General features: G+C 39.9%; 2 protein-coding genes across 2 annotated transcripts in view; one reads left to right on the plus strand and one right to left on the minus strand.

The window, feature by feature from the left end:
* The window catches only part of LOC147304678 (zinc finger MYM-type protein 1-like), a 302,003-nt gene that overhangs the window by 267,667 nt on the left and 14,990 nt on the right, over positions 1-19,346 (minus strand). The window lies entirely within an intron of this gene.
* Positions 1,591-19,138, plus strand: ldlrap1a (low density lipoprotein receptor adaptor protein 1a). Its single transcript, XM_086280392.1, has 9 exons — positions 1,591-1,754; positions 9,545-9,687; positions 10,187-10,299; positions 10,712-10,826; positions 13,298-13,370; positions 13,552-13,647; positions 16,258-16,388; positions 16,625-16,659; positions 18,252-19,138. Exons 1-9 carry the CDS (start codon positions 1,670-1,672, stop codon positions 18,394-18,396), a joined length of 936 nt encoding a protein of 311 aa, XP_086136518.1. The 5' UTR covers positions 1,591-1,669; the 3' UTR covers positions 18,397-19,138.

Raw genomic sequence — 19,346 nt, forward strand, 5'->3', positions numbered from 1 at the left:
GGCCCAGAATTAGGCAAAGACTCCAATTCAGCCCTGCTGCACAGCTTTGGAAAATGCGAAGGAGGTTATTCATGGTACTCCAAAGTAATTAGGTAATTTTTTTTTAATTAATGATGGAAATGTTCCTTTTCTCCACCATCTACTACATAGATTTGTTTTGAGTTTTGTTTTTTTTAATAAATGGAAATAATAATCGTCCAAAGACATGCAGCTTGTGGGGATAGGTTAATTGATTAATCCAAATTGTCACTAGGTGTGAATGTGAGTGTGAATGGTTGTCTGTCCCTGTGTGTTAGCCCTGCGACAGACTGGCGACCTGTCCAGGGTGTACCCCGCCTTTCGCCCTATGACAGCTGGGATAGGCTCCAGCGCCCCCCGCGACCCTGAAAAGGATAAGCGGAAGCGAATGGATGGATGGATGGAAATAATAATGGATACAAAGGAAATACGCTCTGTATCCATTGCACACAATACAATGTATACAATCAATTTATAAGTGCATATATATTTTTAAGAGTTGTGCTGAGAGATTTCATTACTAGAGCAACATTTCTTTATCCTGCAGAGAAAACAGACGATGTTAAGGTTACACTTCTTATGGTGGCCCTGAGAGGCCAAACGGACTGCAACTTAAGAAAACACCAGCAATAAGCAAAACGCTGAAAAAGCACACAAAACACAGCGGAAATAGGAACAACGAAAACAGAAATAGGAAAGAAAAAAAACCCAGAAACAACTACTTCTTATCATCATCTTAAGATATGTCAAGAATGAAATCTGTAATTGCTTCAGTTTTAGTGAATGAAATTCTAGAGATTTACTTGTCTGTTATTTAGCACTGATTAGCAGACATGCCTGTCTATTGTGCCTGTATAGTTTATAAATGCATTTTGCTAACCAAGTTGTTATACGGGCAGTCTGCCAATTCTGGGTTTATACTGTAAGAGCATTCTTTAAAATTGTGTCCTGAAAGCTATAGTTGAGGTTCTGATTTGGTCATATTTATGTGGCTCTTCCATATGAATCGTCTCTTCTTTTTTAAATTATTTATTTAGCATCCTTTCAGATACCACGTAATGTCCCATGTAACTCAAATGCAGCACCACTCCTCTGTAGTAAAGTCAGTGTTGTGCAAAAAATGATTGCTCGTATTTAAATTTCTATATATAAGTTTTTGTGTCTATAATATGTGAAACCTGTGAAATGATATCAAGTCATCTTGAGCCACAATCAACATTCCTGTAACAAGGTAGAAGCCGGACTTACCCAGTTTAAAAAAAATACCTCGTTGACATTAAAAATATCTTTTGGCCTAAGAGGACAGCAGAAATTGCAACAAATATAACAATAGTTGTGTAAACATATTTTAAGTGCACAAAAGGGACCGGATTGGTTATAATGTAAGTACAATAACACAGAGTTATGAAGATACTTGAAAAACAGGTAATTTTAATTTTATATATAACCCCCTTTGTAGGAAAAATATTACATATAAGAAACACACGGAAAGTTTTTGGCAGGCGATGACTTTTTGACACAACACCGGGATTTCTGAGTGCACTGGAAGGCACCACAGGTCCATCCTCTCTCCCCATCAGCAGTCCGGTCAACATTTCTCCTGGAACACTTCGGGGAACTTCACCGACTCTCTGCACTTCAACACACCGACATGGATGCCCTCAAGTCTGCTGGAAGAGCTATTATCCGGAGCCCAAGTATGGCGAAACAGTCGTGGACTGCCAGCAAACACAGAAGTAAGAAATACTCGTTAAATTAGCTAAAGGAAAAAAAAAAAAAAACATAAAAAATAAAAGGTAATACCTTCTTCTTTTTTTTACCGTTAGCAACAAATTTAAAATTCCGCCTAGCCGCAGTTTACTTTGCCTGTACCCAATTTACCTTTTTTTTCTGTGACAAATAGTGATTAATTAAGACATTTATAGGTTAACTTGACCAAACTTTGGTTTCTGTTTCACAAACGACGTATTGTGCTGTCGGCTGTCACAGCGGGTGGTAAAGACGGAGTTTGACATCTCTTTTTTTTCTTTAGCTTGAGCAGTTACGTCTCTTTTAGTTTGTCAAAGGAGGGTAAAGGTAAATAGTTTCTCCCGCTTAGTGTTTCTGTTCTGGGGAAACATACAGCGGTTTCTTCCTGCGGAGGATGAGTAACTGTTTGCAATGCGGTTTATCATGGTGCAGGAATTTTCCGGGAATTCAAGTTATTTTAAAATGAACCACAACAACAAAACTAATTAGAAGTTTTATTTCTAATTTGTGCCATTTCTCGTGGATTATTCACGTGTTTCAAGACTGATTTTTGTGTGTTTCTCACGGTCTTTTACTCAGGTGGGAATTACACCAACTACTTCTTTTGCTTTGTGTTTCGCTAACTAAAAAGGTATTTTTGGATTTCTTGATAATCCCACCTCCCTCTTTCCGCCAACCCTGCCAGAGGAAGTTCAGAGGTCATCGTCAGCACGAGATCTTATTATATTTATATTTCCCCCATTGTATGTTGCTGAAGAGCACTTTGCCAGGGCAGGAGCAGTCACATGCAGCAGCATTAACATAAAGCTCCTTTAAGAAGGAATTGGCACCCATTGTAGGACTCAAGGGCCACTTTGTAAGCTAAATCTCACTTGATCCTGCCTGTGAAGTTGTGGGGTGGGGGGAATGACCGTGTGGCTTCCAAAGCATGAAAAGTCCACAGCCTGTAACCAAGAGGACAAGCCAGGAATGCTGCGGGGCAAGTCTGTGCACTGCCCCTGTTGGCTTCAAGTCATACTGCTGCTCTTTTGTTTTCCTTTTTTCTTTTTAAATTCCAGAAAGGCTACTGTCACATCTGCAGAGACATTAGAGAGTGACAGGGTGGATAACATAAACACACTGCATTGTTGTGTGTAACCTTAGTTGCTCACCAGGGAAAAGGCAACGCCGCAGAAATTAGAGATGGACACTTCCATATTATGCCTGCACATTACTGCGTTAATGGATGAGGCTGAGATGTTAATCTTACATCTTCCCAGCTGTCAGTGGAGAGGTGATATCTGGCTGTATTACATCTGGCAGACACTTTCCACAGTGCGAGTTTCTTCTGCCTGAGTTGTTTGTATGTCTGTGGCAGCCGTTCCGACTGGAAGTGGGCTATTCTGATTGTTCGTGGAATTAATGGCTTCCTGTAAATGTGGCTACTGACCCACTTGTCGTAGAAGTAGAGTATTGAAGTTTGGTCATAGATTACCTGGCTGCAGGGCACGCATTCTTCACCAGCACTGACCCATATCATTCATGCTGGATTTTTAGGTCTGACGTTGCCTTCATCAGAATCGTCCTACATTTCCATGTACTCGGGGTAGGGATTACTTTGGGTCAGGTGAATGCAGTACAGGGCTCGAGCACCTGAGGACCCAGGCATCATTTCCATTAATGAGACTGTATTACAAACTGTACATAAAAAGATGGTCATAGTTACTGTGACTTCACCAGTTGGTTTTAGGATACTGGTAGTTCAGCTGCTGCCGTGATGTTTTTTTTGTTTTTGTTTTTTTTTTATTATTATTCTATAGGCTAAAAGGGTGTCAATAGAGGAATTGATTAACTCAGCATGCATTGCGTTTTCGCTGTTGATTTTTGTTTTTAGGTACTCTATTATATTTGTTAACCTGTCATATGTCAATCACCAGTAACCTTCTCTGTCATTGGTACTCGCTTGCCTTTAGTACAGGGTGTATCAAAAAGAATGATCAGATTTCAGAGTGCCGATTGAAAGGCATGCTGTTAGAAAGAGCGGATTCGTGAGTTTCCCATGGATGCCAGTAGGTAGAGTAACAACAGCAGTGGCTGCAGTGACTCCAGACAGCTTGACTATCATCTGGACATGTGCCATGCATCCGGGGGACGCACCTTAAGTGCTTGCCGAACATTGTAAGTGTCGTATGTAAAACTTTATATTCAGCCATGTATTTTAAAATTTTAGGTTTCTGTGACCATTACTTTAAAAAAAAAAAAAGCTTTTTGTAATCTGATGATTCATTTAGATGAACCGTGTATAGAAAAGTTGTGATCCACCTATGTCACGTCACTTGTATGCCTCTTTGCATGTTCTGTTTTCTCACCATAAGTTTGTGTTGGGAGAAATACATTCATCTTATCTAGCTAAGACTTCATCTTCTCTGTTCTTTTGCCCTGGCTTAGACGGCCTATGCCAACAGTGTTAAGGGGACCCCCAAAGTTTATTTGTTTGTGTTGAAGACCCCTTTTTCCAGGATCCTCTCCAACAGGTGCCACTCTTTAGCTCTGACTAGTTTTCTCTGCAGCTGTATTTCTGTGGTTGCTCTAAACTGGCTGTAATGGACTTTTTGATGAATAAATATGACTTGTATTAAAATCATCCGGAACGCCATGAGGCTGAAGTTGGAGATTCAGCATGTGGCATTTGATGTGAATGCAACGGCGCTGATCAGTTGTGCTGCATTTCTTTTAGCGGTGATGCTTGCATTTAAAAATCCATGGCTCCTTTTTCCTTTACAATGTTACTGTCTGTCTTCCATGAAATCCCAAACTTCTATGGCAGGTTCTGCACCACATTTATGTAATTATTTAAATTTTATTATATTTTATTCTACTATGATATATTTAATGGCTAAACTTTACCCGTTAGCTGTTTAACTGTTATGTTGTTATCATTAAGGTAGTGGCTAGCGGCTATGGCTAGTAATAAAACAGTAACATTAATGCTAGAGCTGCACAGCCAGCGTCATCAGTCCTGCCTGTGACTAATGTTACTAGACTGTGTTATTTTAACAGGATAAACAATTTAATGGTCTGTAAAAAGAGTTAGGTTTCTCTTAAAGTCTCAAAATGAAGCTGAAAAAAGTCTGTCATCAACTAGATGGAAAACAGTAGCAACCTACTGTACCACTCTATTTGACCTGCAACGAACATATGGGAACGTCAGTAGAAGCACAACACTACAGCCTGAAAGTAATGTTGTTGTTTTGTTGTTGTTGTTTTTTTAAGCTACCTGACAATCTTAAAATATTTGTCATACACATTTACCTAAAAGTAATGATACTGTATTATTTTGCAATAGTTAGACAATTTAAAAATGCTCTCTTCGATGATGTTTTTTGTATTATACTACTTTTTTAATGTAAAATTTTAATTAAAAAAATATGTCTCATCAATTTATCACAGTTTTCCCCATTTATTTCAAAATGGTATTGCATATTTTCCCATGTATGAATTTTCGTGATGACAGTCTGCCAACCTGACCACTGCAGAACTGTGTTTAAGATATAAGCAACAATGGATGTTGAGCCAGTCAAACACTTCTGTTTGAAGTGACATCTTCTTGGGACAGTATCTCACCTGAATGCAGTTTTTCAGAATCTTGTTTAAAGTCAGGTTTAACATATGACAGCTTTACAGGCAGTAGCTGACTTATAACTTTTTATTTTATTTTATTCATGTTCCACTTGACTGAAGTGGACAGAACCCGATTGGTCCATTTTGTCGAAAAAAGTTTAACGAACCACAGAGAAGGTTGATAGCCACCGCTGTGATGCCTGTTACCTCTCATAGAGGGTTTAGGTTTTGTTGAGCAAAGCTAATGCAAAGAAAGCCTTGCTATGTGGCTAAGTCTGCTTCATACACTCAACAGGCAACCCTGTTTGTTAATGTGAGCGTAGCCCACCAATCAGAAGGTTGTCCTTCACTGTGAGTTTATACACAAGAACCACTTCTACTCCACAGCACCCTCAGGATTGAAACTCTCTGTATAATATAAGTACTTAAATTAAAAGAATTATGTCGCACTTTTCATAGGTAAAAATCATAAAAAGTTTCACAATAAAACACAAATGTGTACAACCTATCATAACAGTGGAAAGCAAATATGTATTTATATATGTTATCATAATCCTGCTTGTGACCACTTAGCTGCTGTATGAAGAGCAGACTGCTGCTGTTGTATACAGGAAGCGTCTCCTTCTGATTTTACAATGTGATCCTCTCAAAATAAAATCAAATGAACATGCTTCTCCATAGCTGCCCTATTATGGGAGAAACAGTGTGTGACTATTTGAGCCAAATGTGTGTAACTGGTTTAGGAACTGGCCAATGTAACAGACAGGAAGCTGAACAAACTCATTAGGAGGGGTGTGTCCTCAATGTGTAGTGGGCTTCCCCCCCCCCCCCCCCCCCCCCCCTTTAACCATGAAGAAGCATTGCTTTTCTGAAAGCGATGAGAATGCAGTAGGACTAAAAATTTATCTCACCTTATTTTGTCTAGGTTTAAAGACCTTGCTTGGCACATCAGGTCTTTCACTGATAAACATTTCAGATGCATTCTGCCCCTAATTTACTCGACTTTGCATCTGCAGAGACTTCCAAATTGACACACTCTCACTAATGTGTTTACGTTTTCCCCACATTATTAGAATCCCAAACATAAACTCTGGTGAATTTGGGACTCTGTGCATAATAATTTGAGAGGCGTGCAGGCGTAGATCAGTGAAGGAGGGAGGAAAGTGAAAAGGCAGCAGAGGCTGAGAAAAAGATAATTTGGCACTGGAGGAGTCCAGAGTTGTAGGACCACAGTTGGTGGTTTCCCCAGTGATCCAGTGTTTGTTGTAGACACACAAATCAGCCAGGATGCAAATTGCCTGTCAGTTGGACCTTTCTGGATCAGCACCATTGTTGTCACAGTTTGCAACTAAGAGTTATTTTGCACTCTGACAAATTAAATGGCTACTCATCCATCAGTGTTGGATGTAATGGATATCTATAGAGCTGAAAACTGAGGCTTTGTCTTCCAATTTTTTCTCCTCTTTTTCTTATCTTTCTCACATTATACCAAGACACTTCCCCCAATACTACAGTGAGAAACCAGTAAGTGATTATTTGCCACATACGGGTGTGACGTTAGTAGCAGGTCACCTGGTTTTTCTTGTTCTCAGTTGACTCGTGCACACAGCTGTTTCCTTTGACGTATAACGGTTGCTGACCTTTTATCGTCAAAGCCTTCTGCATTCTTGGGCTGATTGGTGCCTGGTACAGTCTCTGCTGCTGGTGAAACAAACTGAAAACCAGAACAGGTTCTTTATTACAAGCTCAATATTAGCTCTCCAACACTGTCAGTGGAAAACATGCACTGAAACCTGCGTCAGTGAACCACTAAAAGGATCCATTTCTTCTTTGTGTAAATTAAATGTTTTGATGTCTAAAATGGAAAACATTAATATCTGCAGTTACTAGCATTACATTTGTTACGTTTTCCACTCACTATAATTTATTACTTAATGTAACACATTTATAGGAGGCAGTCGTGGATACTGAGAAAGGATTTTCTCAGTAATCAGTGTGTTGTAGACTTTTTGACCTGGTTACATTTCAACATAGGTTTCAAAGACTCTCTGATTCCACTTCTCTCATAAAATGAGCGAAACATGAAATGTTTACCAAAAGAGAAGCTGAACTTATTTGTTATGAAAATTAAATTTGTTTTCAGCTATTTCCAGGTGGCCTATTATGCTTTTGTATATTATTGTTTTCTGACAGTGATGGACGCTCATGTTAAATAGGGTCAGCGTTTGTACAAGCTCAGTTTTTCTTTCTACACTTAGCTCTGTGTGACGTAAAAGATTGGGAGCGTTCTTCATATGATCAGCTGCTTTACACATAGATTGAATAGGCCTCCTCTTGGCCACTCTTATAACAACCAATTGCGTCAGGAACGTTACAGAGTAGGCATGCTGAAAAGTAATAATAATCAATTTTTATTTGAAAGCGCCTTTCAAACTTTCACTTAACAATAGAATAAAATACATTAAAGAACAATGAATACGAAGAAAAATAAGAAAACAAAAGCACAAGGTAAAATAAATAAATAAACAAACAGTGTCTTCTGTCTGCTCTTGGAACGTCCTCTAGCCTGTGTTCCAGCTGTTTTGAGGCCTCAGAGGTGATGATTAAGTGATATTTTGACAGCGTGCCCTGACAGCTTTAGTTGCTTACACAAATCGACTTGACTTGATGGTGTTTGCTGGTATTGATGACTGAGGCTACCTGCCTCTGCCTTCAGCACCTTGGTATTGCTATCCCCCAGAGCCTTTGGGCAGCTGCTGAGAAGATGTTCCAAAGAGCCTCTTCCAGAGCAAAGGGTGCAGGAGGGTGTCTCACTCTTTCACCAAACTTCATGCACTGCCTGCACCAGGAACAGGACCCACTTTAAGTCTGCATGCATGATGTTTCCCCAGGTGATCCTGTACTGCAGGATACCTCCCATCTTGTTCATGCTCCTCGTTGCCAGAGCCCCAGTGTTCTGCCAATTTCCTCTTCCTCTACACCTGCTAGGATGTCTTCCTAGAGTCTGTGGTGTTCCTCCTTGAGTTTTGCTTTGTTGACGTGGGTCTGAAGTGGGAACTAGTTAACCCAAATTCACTCTACTTATCACCATGGTGCCCACCAGTGCCTTTTGTCTCAGGCGTGATTCTGCTTTCCCAACTTTGGATCTCTTGGCACTGTTAACATAAACTCCAGCTAATGATGCTCTGCAGTCCCTGTACTTAAACGCTTTGTTTGATTATTTTGTAGCCGATATTGTTACTATAAATAACGGCCTGATGATAACGATGATGATGATATCTGACGCTTTCACACGTGCTTTGGCTGTGTTAATATGAACACCTGTTTTTATAACAGTGTACATGTGACGGAAAATCACATTGAGTTTCCTTCTAAGACTTTAAGATCTTAAGATCTCTTGGTCCAGTTTGTGTAGTCTGCATTCAAAATGTATGTGTGTGAATATGTACCAGCATGACTGTGTGGTATGTACTACATCCCAGAGGAGGGAAAGGTTAGGAGGGTGAAATTCTAGGTAATAATGGTGGATTGAGTTTTTTCCCCCTTCCTTCACCCCCCCCCCCCCCTTTTTTTTTTTTTTCTCTGATGAAAGTGCAAACAGTATTACAGGTTCAGGGTCGGCCAGCGCCACACAAAACCTGATAAGAAATCACACAGAGGTAGAAGCTGTTCCTTCAGTAGTTACACTTTAAACAGTCTTTTTCAGGGAAATTTTAAAAATGGAGACAGTAATGCACTTTGAGAACGACACATGATTCATGCTGTTGGAGAGATCGCTGATGTTACCACGCTTTCCTCTTATCACAGCGTGTCACAGTGCATGTACAACTTGCTCCAAACTCTTCATGTTTTTTATTGTCGAGCCCTATAAGCTATTTGGAAGATGAAATATTTACTTTACGCCTCAGCACCTCTGACCTAGATACCCTGTTTTGCCTTTCCTCTTCAGCGAGGGAGCACATGAAGTGGGCCAACTTTAAGTTCAACACAGACTGTTTACATTTCTTCTGATTTGTGTTTTTCTCAAAGTCTTTGAATGTTGCACGAGCCTTATTTATTTTGGAACATGAACCCTGGGAAAAAGCAGATAAATATTTGATGTTTGCAACGCTTGATGTTTGACAAGAACGTCGTTACAGTTGATCAGAGTATCGGCCGCTCCCGCTCTTCTCCGCAGAGCTCCCAGAGAACTGGACAGACACGCGGGAGACAATCTTAGAGGGCATGACCTTTAATCTTCGACATCTTGGCATGACACTGGTGGACCAACCCAAAGGAGAGGAGCTGTCAGCAGCTGCTGTAAAGAGGATTGTTGCCACGGTCAGAGATCGCTCATTCACAGTTTACTTTATCTCCACTTTTGACTGCTCTGCTTTGATTTCCTGCCAAAATCAACAACAGCAGTGTAAGAAAAACAATCCAGTGGCTTTTAAGACTACCACTTTAATTATTATCATTATTTTTTTCTTAAAATTGTTAAGCTCTCTTAAATTTCACAAACATACTGACATTAAGGCTTTCATCATGTCCTCACCACCGTCTGCATGTTTATAAACTCTGGATCAAATTTAGTTTAAAGCTGCTCTCTGTATCTTACTGTGCCTGTTTCCCTACATCCTCGCACTAAATCCTGATAAATAGTAAATGTAGGGTTTTTTGAAAGTGTCTGGTGATTAATAATGTACAATGTTGTCTCTAGCGTACCACCGGAAATAGACATTGTAGAAGAGCTGAGTAGTATGTAAGCAGTGTGCGGACGTTTTGCATTTCGGTCATAAAACAATCATCAGTTTCCGCTGCGTTATTTTCCCCATGACAGGCTAAAGCCAGTGGGAAGAAACCTCAGAAGGTCACTCTTAAGGTTTCTCCTCAGGGAATTGTCCTACATGACAGCTCAACAAATAAACTCCTGGAAAACGTGTCCATATACAGGTATGTGTAGAATGACTGGTTTTGTAATTTTATTTCATCACTTAAGTAATTTGAAATAGATTCTCCTTGGTGGGTGTCATTGAAACCAAAAAGTCACATATGAAAGTCTCAGACGGGTTCCAGTGTCGGTACCCTGACCTAAAGGTCCAGTATAGGGGTGTGTACTAGGAGGCTGAGGGGTTGCCAGTGTTTACTCATTTTTAAAAAAATCAACATTGTATTAATCTTTGACAAAAACATACTAACACGGCAGGTCAATCCGTCTTCAACTGTTTTTTTTTTTTTTTTCTTTAGTCTTTCTGTGTAAATCTCATTCTTGCTTCTGGAAAGTTTGAGCGTATTTGTGCTGTCAAAAAAAAAAGCGTTGGATCTCTGTACGCTGTTTGTCTAACCTGTTGTCTCTGGTCTGCAGGATATCCTACTGCACGGTGGATAAACTACACGATAAAGTCTTTGCTTATATCGCACAAAACACCCTGAATGGAACCCTGGAGTGCAACGCCTACCTCTGCTCAAAGAGGAAAGTGGTGAGTTTAGAGCACGTACACTACCAGTCATCTGAAATGGTTTTCCAACAGTCTTGAAGGATTTGCCAGAGATGCTGAGCACTTGTTGGCCCCTTTGCCATCACTCTGCGCTCCATCTCATCCCAAACCATCTCAACTGGGTTTAGGTCAGGTGACCGTGGAGGCCATCTGGTGCAGCACTCCATCACTCTCCTTCTTGGTTAAATAGACCTTACTCAGCCTGGAGGTGTGTTTGGGGTCATTGTCCTGTTGAAAGATAAGTGGTGGTCCAACTCAGCGCAAACTGGATGGGATGGCATGGATGCTGTGGTAGCCATGCTGCTTCAGTGTGCCTTCAATTTTGAATAAATCCCACAACACTGTCAGCAGCAAAGCACCCCCACACCATCACACCTCCTCCTCCATGTTTCATGGTGGGAACCTTTCATGTAGAGATCATCCATTCACCTTTTCTGCTTTGCACAAAGACACTGCAGGTGGAACCAAAGATCTCAAATTTGGACTCATCAGACAAAAGCACAGATTTCCACTGGTCTAATGTCCACTCCTTGTGTTTCTTGGACCAAACAAATCTCCTCTGCTTGTTGCTTTTCCTTAGTCGTGGTTTCTTAGTAGCTATTTGAACACAAAGGCCTGATTTGTGCAGTCTTCTCTGAGCAGTTGATGTAGAGATGTGTCTGCTGCTGGATCTTTGTGTGGCATTTATCTGGGCCCTAATCTGAGTGGCTGTTAACTTGTGATTTCTGAGGCTGGTGACTCAGATAAATTTATTCTGGGCTGGGCGGTCATCATGTGAACTAGTTTCATTGTCGTGCTTGGTTGATGATTTTTGCGACTGCACACATTGAAAGTTTTAGCAATATTCCAGGCTGACTGACCTTCAGTGCTTAAAGTAATGATGGACTTTCACTTCTCTAGCTGATTGGTTCCCAACCCCATAAAGAAGGCAAGAAATTCCACAAATGAACCCTGACATGGCACACCTGTGAGGTGAAAACCATTTCAGGTGACTACATCATGAAGGCCAAATGTTTGCACCGTCAACAAAGTGAAGGGTGGCTGCTTCGAGGACTCTAAAATAAAAGACATGTTTAAAGTTATTTATTTATTTTTTTTTCTTTGCTACATGATACCATATATGTGGCTTCATATATTTGATGTCTTCAGTTTGCATCTAAAATGGAGAAAGTAGTAAAAATTAAGAAAAGACATTAAATGAGAAGGTGTGTCCAAACTTTTTAACTTTTCAGTTTAAATTCAAAGTTTCTCAATAACTCAAATATTTAGCATATCTTCCTCTGTGGCTGTGGGGGATCATTACCTTCCTGATGATGTAATGACCCACATTCAGCCGTCATTCGTCCTGTAACTGGCTCTCTCGAGTGTCTTGCTGTCACCATAGCTCTTCCTCTTCATCCCGAAGAGGAAATCCTAGAAGTTAAGCTCCTGTCGTCTTCCTGTCTTTTCCTTGGTGTTGAAAACAGAAGGGCACTTTTCCTCTCATCTTACTTGCTTCCTCACTCCGCTCTTTTTTTTCTCCCAGGATAACATGAGAATACTCTGCTTCCTTAATATGTGCTCCTCTATCTACCAGTGGGGTTCTGAAGAGATTTGGGATGACCTCTCTGTGTCCTCTACTCAATGAGAGGAGTGCTTCAAGACTCATAGTTCAAAATAATACCTTTTTTAAAAAAATGACATGACAATGACATAAAGTTGGAAAAAAACTGCTGGTCTTAAACTAAAAAAGATAATAATAAAGAGAAGTATATGAGGACCACTTTAAAAAACCAACTAAAGCAGGAAAATTAAAGTGAAAGCGAGCTTATGAGGTTAATAATGTGCTGAACAAAGACACATTTTTGTAGTTTTTCCTCTATACATTGTTTGATTTTTAAAAGAAATAATCAAAATATGATTGAAGTAAAGTGTGATTGAAGTGCAGACTGTCACCTTTTCAGGGGTTTAATAAAAGTTTCCATTAACGGCTCAGCAGTTGCAGCCATTTTTATTCAGTCCCCCATTTCCAGAGGCTTAAAAGTAATTGGACAGTTGATTGTCATGCAGTTAAACCCCTTGAATTTAAGCTGAAAGTCTGCAATTCAATCAAATAATAATTAATTATTTGACTTAAAGCCCCAAAGTGACCTTTTTTCTTTTATGTGACAGTGACGACGGACTGTGGACAGAGATCAAGAGCTATCCTTTTTTGTACTCACATCTTTCAGTCATATAAATATAAAGCATTACTGTTGAATGGCAACATTTTATAACCATTTTTACAGCTGTCCATGTTATAAATATAACTTTGTTACCTGAGATAAAGCATTTAGTGTTGTAAACTACATGTTCTATCTTGATGGTCATGCAAAGTTTTCTTGGACGGTCAACAGCAGTCAGAGAAGCAGACTTCTTTAAGTTAGTGCTCTGTTTTTCATCCTCTGTTTGTGTCTCTTTCTCCTGTCCTCCAGGCTCAGGCTGTGGCGCTAACAGTAGCCCAGGCCTTCACAGTAGCTTTCGAGCTCTGGCAGGTGTCCAAAGAAGGTAGGCATCGCACACTTCTCCATTCAAGTCCTGGAAATGACACGCGTATAGGCACCGTCTGTGGAGGGGTTGTTTTTATCAAGAGACTGTCTGTGTTTGTCCTTGTTTCACCAAATATGTTGATATGTGCTGTAAACAGGTCCTGACCTGCTTGTGTTGTTTCCTCTTATCTGATTTTTAGAGAAAGGGAAGAGAGCAAAGTCTGGGTCCGCTGGAGAGGCTAGCAGCAGTTCTCATTCAGAGAGATCGAACAGCTTTGGGAGTTTGAAAGGGACAGGTAAAAAAAAAAAACAAGATGCAAAGCATAAAGGAGCTGTAGCCACATGAGGTCATTTGTGTTATGTAGTCATTCACAAATGGTGTCAAAAACCAAAAAAGGAACTTGGCAAAGTTGTTTTCTTTATCTTTTTTGGTTGCAAAATGAAAGCATAAAATTTCATCTAGTAATTTATAGAAATGGGACGATACCACTTTTTTATGTCCGATACCGATATCATAAATTTGGATATGTGCCGATACCGATATGAATCCGATATAGTGTTTTTTAATCAATAAAACAGTTTTTTTAATATCTTGCTGCATTTTGTATAACTTCATACTCAAGTTTAAATAAACAACAACACTAAAGCTATTCTGTTATACCTGTATGTAAAAAAAAAAAAAAAAAAAAATGCACTGCACCCAAAATATTTCATAGTTCAGTAATACTGATCAATCTAATAAACTTAAACCTGCTCCATCCTCCCTATTCTGGTATTTTAAAGAGTACTTAGCAGAAATCTTAAGCAACCTAACTAATAGGGTTGCAAACTCCCAGCAAAAAAAAAAAATAGGGAACCACCCCCCAACCTCCACCTCATGATGCTTAATCGACGTAATCAACTTTAATTTGATGCAGTGTGAAAAAAAAATGCACAGAAAGAAATTATTTTTGAAAAATAATTAAATAGATTCAACATCTTCCTTCAACAGAACTGCAGACTGCACAGATGGTATCTTCCCAAAGGAAAAAGTAATATAGCTTACTAGGGTATATTAGACTTAACAGTTATTATATACAGTAATGGACTTTGGGTGTAAGATTCAGATAATTATTGATTAAAAGCTAGACATTTTAAATGAGAATAAGAAAGAAAAGTATGTCTTTGTGCCCCCTCTTCCCTGTTCATGCCCTATCGGCCCCCCTGGCTAAACTTTGCTAGATCCGCCCCTGGACAGTTACCAGCCGTCAGCTGCGTAGAAAAAGATCCTGGTGTAGAAAGTAATATTAAATAAATTCTAACAACAGCTTATCAAGCTTAAACGTGCTGCTGTTGTTCAGCCGCTGGTTTCCTCTTTCTGGCGCGAAGTGGGCAATAAACAAACAAGAGAGACGGAGTCGTGACAGAAAAGCCGATCAGCTGATCATTAAGCAGTTTCATGATTGAAGTAGCAGCAAGAAGAGGCAGTCGCTCCAGGTATTGGTTGTTAAGCTTAACGCGGGAATGCTTTACAAACATTCAGAGATGAACTTACACACTTGCTTTACTTATCTCTGGGATAACCTTCTCAGAGATGAAATGCTGGTTTGGTAGCAGGCTTCAAATACACACAGCTGCTCTATCACACTGCTCCGACATGCTACGGTTATGAGCCGAGTTACGCCGTGTCGCAAGTTTTGTGAGGTGCTTTTTTTATATTTAATGGATCGGATTACATTTTTTTTTTTTTTTTCTCTCCGATATCCGATCCAGTAATTTACGTCAGTATCGGACCGATACGGATACGTAATATCGGATCGGTCCATCTCCAGTAATTTATATTTATTATATTTATTACTGATGCTCATGTGGAAAACAGACTTCAGGCAGTATTAAAACTTTAGACCCTCCTACTGTTCGTACACAGAGGTCTGAGGGATCCACTATTTTCTGAAGCTTGATTGGTCAGTAGGTGATTTCATACTTGTTGATCTCTAATGTGAGAGCAGGGTAGGTTTGCAGCATAAGTTACCATAGCGATGTCCAGGTAACCCAGTTTCCTAGATAAGACAAAATTCTGCTTTGTAGCACAGGCCTCTGGTCGTTTTTTATAATCTCACTGACATGTGGTGCTCATCATTTTATCCAGTTTGTAAAATTCTTAAATTTCCCCACAGAATTTCATTGTGGGTGTTAAAGAAACACCCTCTATGCTCACAACAAACTTTACGAGGGGCTTTGGCCCCGTGTTTGTACTTTCAGGCAGCACATACAGGTGATTGGTCCAGTTTGTGAGCACAAGCCATGTTGTGTGGCCTAAAGTTTTCAGCTTTAGTTCTACGTACTGTTCACAGAACGTGATCAGCTGGGAAATAAACCTCCATGGCACATCTGCCTTTTTTGTTTTTCACAGTAGAGGGTATGTGGTGCTTCAGGCTTTTATTCGTCAGCCCTTACTGGTTAAAATAATTATTTTACGCCTGTAGTCCCATGGTCAAAGAGTTATATTCCCGCAGACACACAGGCTTAATAGACGTCTGGCCTCTCTGTTCCTGTGAGAATGTAATCCTTGCTTTTGAAACTGGAGGTTTGTGACATTGGCATTTAGCCTTTCACAGATATTACATGGCTCAATGCAGCACAGTTTGTGAAACAATTTATTGTAACCAATTTCAACTAAAATCTAACTAACTGTGAAACCAATTTATTCATGGCTATAGACATAAAAGGACATGGAAAACCTTTGCATGCTTTAACATTATATTGCCACAGAGATGCAGAAACAGACATGGCACGATGGTCTGCCCCATCATCATTTTTAACTGCTCCCTCTTGTCACTTCATCCTGGTGTGGAGGCTGCACTGTGTCTTGCTCTGATCTGTTATTATAACACCAATCAGTTGTCATTCCATCTCTTTTCTATTAGATGTGGCTACAGATATGTTGTTGGATTTGGAGAAGAGTGTGAATGTGGCAGTGGAGACCAATGGAAACATCGGAGAGGATCAGCTGGATAACCACAGACAGACCTCCGAGTCCAACAACAATCCTGCCTGGGTGAGTCCGTCCTCTCGCTTTGTCTGTGTTGACTGTGAATCTCTTACAAATGACCCTTTCTTTCATACTCCGATGTTGACCATCCTCAGTTTGAGAGTTGGATTTTTCCCGACTCAGTTTGGATCTCCAGCTTTTGGAAAGATTTGCTTTAAATTTCCCCTGTTTGTGCCAGCACCACACACATATTACATGCTTTTCCCTGAGTTAATGTTAAGGACTGATTGCTTTTCTTGCAGAAAATAGAAGATGGTTTGGATGAAGCCTTCTCCAGGTGAGATATTTGATTCTAAAGTCTTAAAATAATCTGAAATTAATCCTAGGTGATTTTCTTTGATCCCTGTTCCCAATAAAACATCCCCAAAACACAAAATCTGCCTCTACCTCTGTACTGTAGTTCCTACTTGTACTGCTTGGCTCTATGTCGCCACTTACTGGTGATTTCAGTGTACTGCAGACCGCAAACCCTCCGTTCTCTGACAATATAAAAATATAAATGAAGGGATAATCTCAGTAGAGGTTTGACAGTTGGTGAGAAATGATTTCATAGCTGAACTTTAAATTGTCCTCAATCTGCTGTGTGTTTGTGTCTCCAGCTGTGCTCTGGATAGCTATGGTTCATTTCCAGGTAAAGTTGAGCAATTGTTATCACAAGCCTTACATAGAGTGGTAGTCCCAGTTACTAACCTGACATCAGTCCATTTCATTCAATCACCTCCAAACCTGAAAACCCAGATTACAGGTCAGAGACGCGAGTCACTCGGGGTAACACAACCTCCTCCGTCTTTTATTTCCTGTCAGATGCCTTTGTTGTCGATGGATTTTGTGTTTGATTCGATGTATTGAATTTCAGTCAAAATGAAAAATGTTATTATCTCAACCCATTTCATCATCACCACAAACATGACTGTGTCTGTCTGATAACCCTCCTCTGTGATGTGTAGTGTGTGTTTTGGCTGAAGCGGTGGGGATGGTGCGACTCCACTCCACACAGCGGGGCTTTTGTCCAGCAGTTCCCGTGTCTGAAAGTGGAGCAGTGGGTCACTTGAACTCATTTACGGATCAACACCGTTTATCCCGCAGCTCAAATGAAGTGAATGTGAAGTAATCCCACTGACCTCTACCCAGACTCTGCAGACATTGTTATCCCAGAGAGAAAGGGATGTTTCAGACATATCGGAGCAGACTGAGGGTGTAGTTACATAAACGAGTCTGAGAGGCTGAGCTGCAGTGAATTAAAATCAGCAGAAAACTGAATGCTGGGAGTCGAAACAGCTCTGCTTGCTATTAAGCCCTGAGGGTCGAGAGGATAAGAGTAGGAAACAGAATGACGGCTAGTTTTTACTGTTTACATGAGCTGCTGATGCCTTCTTGGTTCTTCTATTTTATTTCACTTCATTCTGATGGAGGTTGAAGGGAATTTCCTTCTTTTTCTGCCTCAATATGGAAATATCAGTTTACTTTTAATCCCAGCTCTGTTCAATCTAATTCCAGTTTCCAGGCAGAGGTTTTGTTTTTGCTTGGTTGAGACCATATTCAGCGCAACTCTGTCAACAATCAGGGCTGTGTTGAACTCATTGGTCCCATTTTAAAGAGACCAAAAGCAGTGATGAATTGAGCTGTTTCCAAATGTTTTAGTGGATTTGTTCAGGATTATTTTGTCTTTTGTAACCAAAAGCTGCTGTTTTTTAATTTTTTTTTTTTAAAAAGCTCTTTATTTGAGTATTAAGAAACAGACCTGTACATTACTGGTTTTGGTCTTTTCATGGGATTGGTTCACACCAAAATAGAAGAATTTCTGCTTGCTTGCATTCTTTTAAAGGGGAGCTGTTGTTGACGGTTGACGGTTGTTTCTCTTTCCCTCAGACTGGCAGTGTCACGTACTAACCCCCAGGTCCTGGACATTGGGGTGACCCCCCAAGATTGGCTCATTGAACCAGACTGGGATGGCACCAATGGAAACACTCCCAACACTGTCAGCCCATTTGAGGATGACTTCTTGGGCTTCTGACCAGAGTCAACGACTAAGAGGGGGAGGGGTGGTGGTGTCTTCCTATGAATTAACCAGATATCAGTGTGTATTTAAGATGAGTTTACTGTACATCTGCAAGGGAATGAAGGGTTGTGAGCTCAGAGATGAAGTTTGCCCTCTCCACCTTGTTGTACTCTTCACATGAGCAGTTCTTCCTCTTTCTTTGTGGAAACAGCACAGGCCGCTGCCCCTGTGCACCAAAGCAATAACAGCCTTTAATGTTACCCCATCTCCTCCCATATTACACTGCACAGCGTTACTACTAACTTATGTTCTTCTGTCAGCACTTGTTCTCCTTTGTTTACTTTGTTTTCTTGTTTCTCTTGTTTCTCCCTAATCAGTGTTTTTTTTTGTATGTGTTTAGTTCTAATTTATAGTTGAATAATTATTTTTTATGAATAAAGTAAGTATTTATTCTGACTAATATACAGACAGTAACACCGGGCCTTAATAACAGCAGGACAATCAGCTATTCTCTAAGTGAAATCTGCTTTGGTTGCAAAAAATTACAGTTGTTTAATGTTTATAATCTTGTTGCACTTGTATTTATATGAAATCTCCCAGCGACTCATTTACAACACGCTGTAAGCTTTGCTGTTTCAGTGCAGCAGTGTAACAGTGCTGAATGTAGCCCAGGTATGTTCACAGTCTATTGTGGCCATTTCATTTTGCTGGAAATATTCCAGTGTTGTATAGAAATAAAATGTAATCATGAATATATAATTTTTATAGCAGTGTTTTGGTCTGTATTCATCTAAGTTTAAGATTACACTAGTTAGAATCATCAGAAGAAATGGAAGACATATAATATTGATATAGATATCTTTATTTAGTTATTTCTTTTGAAAGATTTCCACATTGAACATTTCCATATTGTTATTGCTGCACTTCACAGGTTAGACTCTTTATTTTTCTCATGCTGGTTCAGC

The sequence above is a fragment of the Aulonocara sp. 'chitande type north' Nkhata Bay genome, linkage group LG22 (assembly GCF_057382095.1).
Source record: "Aulonocara sp. 'chitande type north' Nkhata Bay isolate Kocher_YH1m ecotype deep benthic linkage group LG22, A_spYH_male_GT1.1, whole genome shotgun sequence".
NCBI classification, from domain to species: Eukaryota; Metazoa; Chordata; class Actinopteri; order Cichliformes; family Cichlidae; genus Aulonocara; species Aulonocara sp. 'chitande type north' Nkhata Bay.

Excerpts from the sequence above, each read along its gene's own strand:
- ldlrap1a (XM_086280392.1), top strand. The coding sequence starts at position 1,670 with ATGGATGCCCTCAAGTCTGCTGGAAGAGCTATTATCCGGAGCCCAAGT. Across the intron at positions 1,755-9,544 it reads GACTGCCAGCAAACACAGAA|AGCTCCCAGAGAACTGGACA; the intron begins GTAAGAAATACT and ends TCTTCTCCGCAG. Across the intron at positions 10,827-13,297 it reads TCTGCTCAAAGAGGAAAGTG|GCTCAGGCTGTGGCGCTAAC; the intron begins GTGAGTTTAGAG and ends CCTGTCCTCCAG.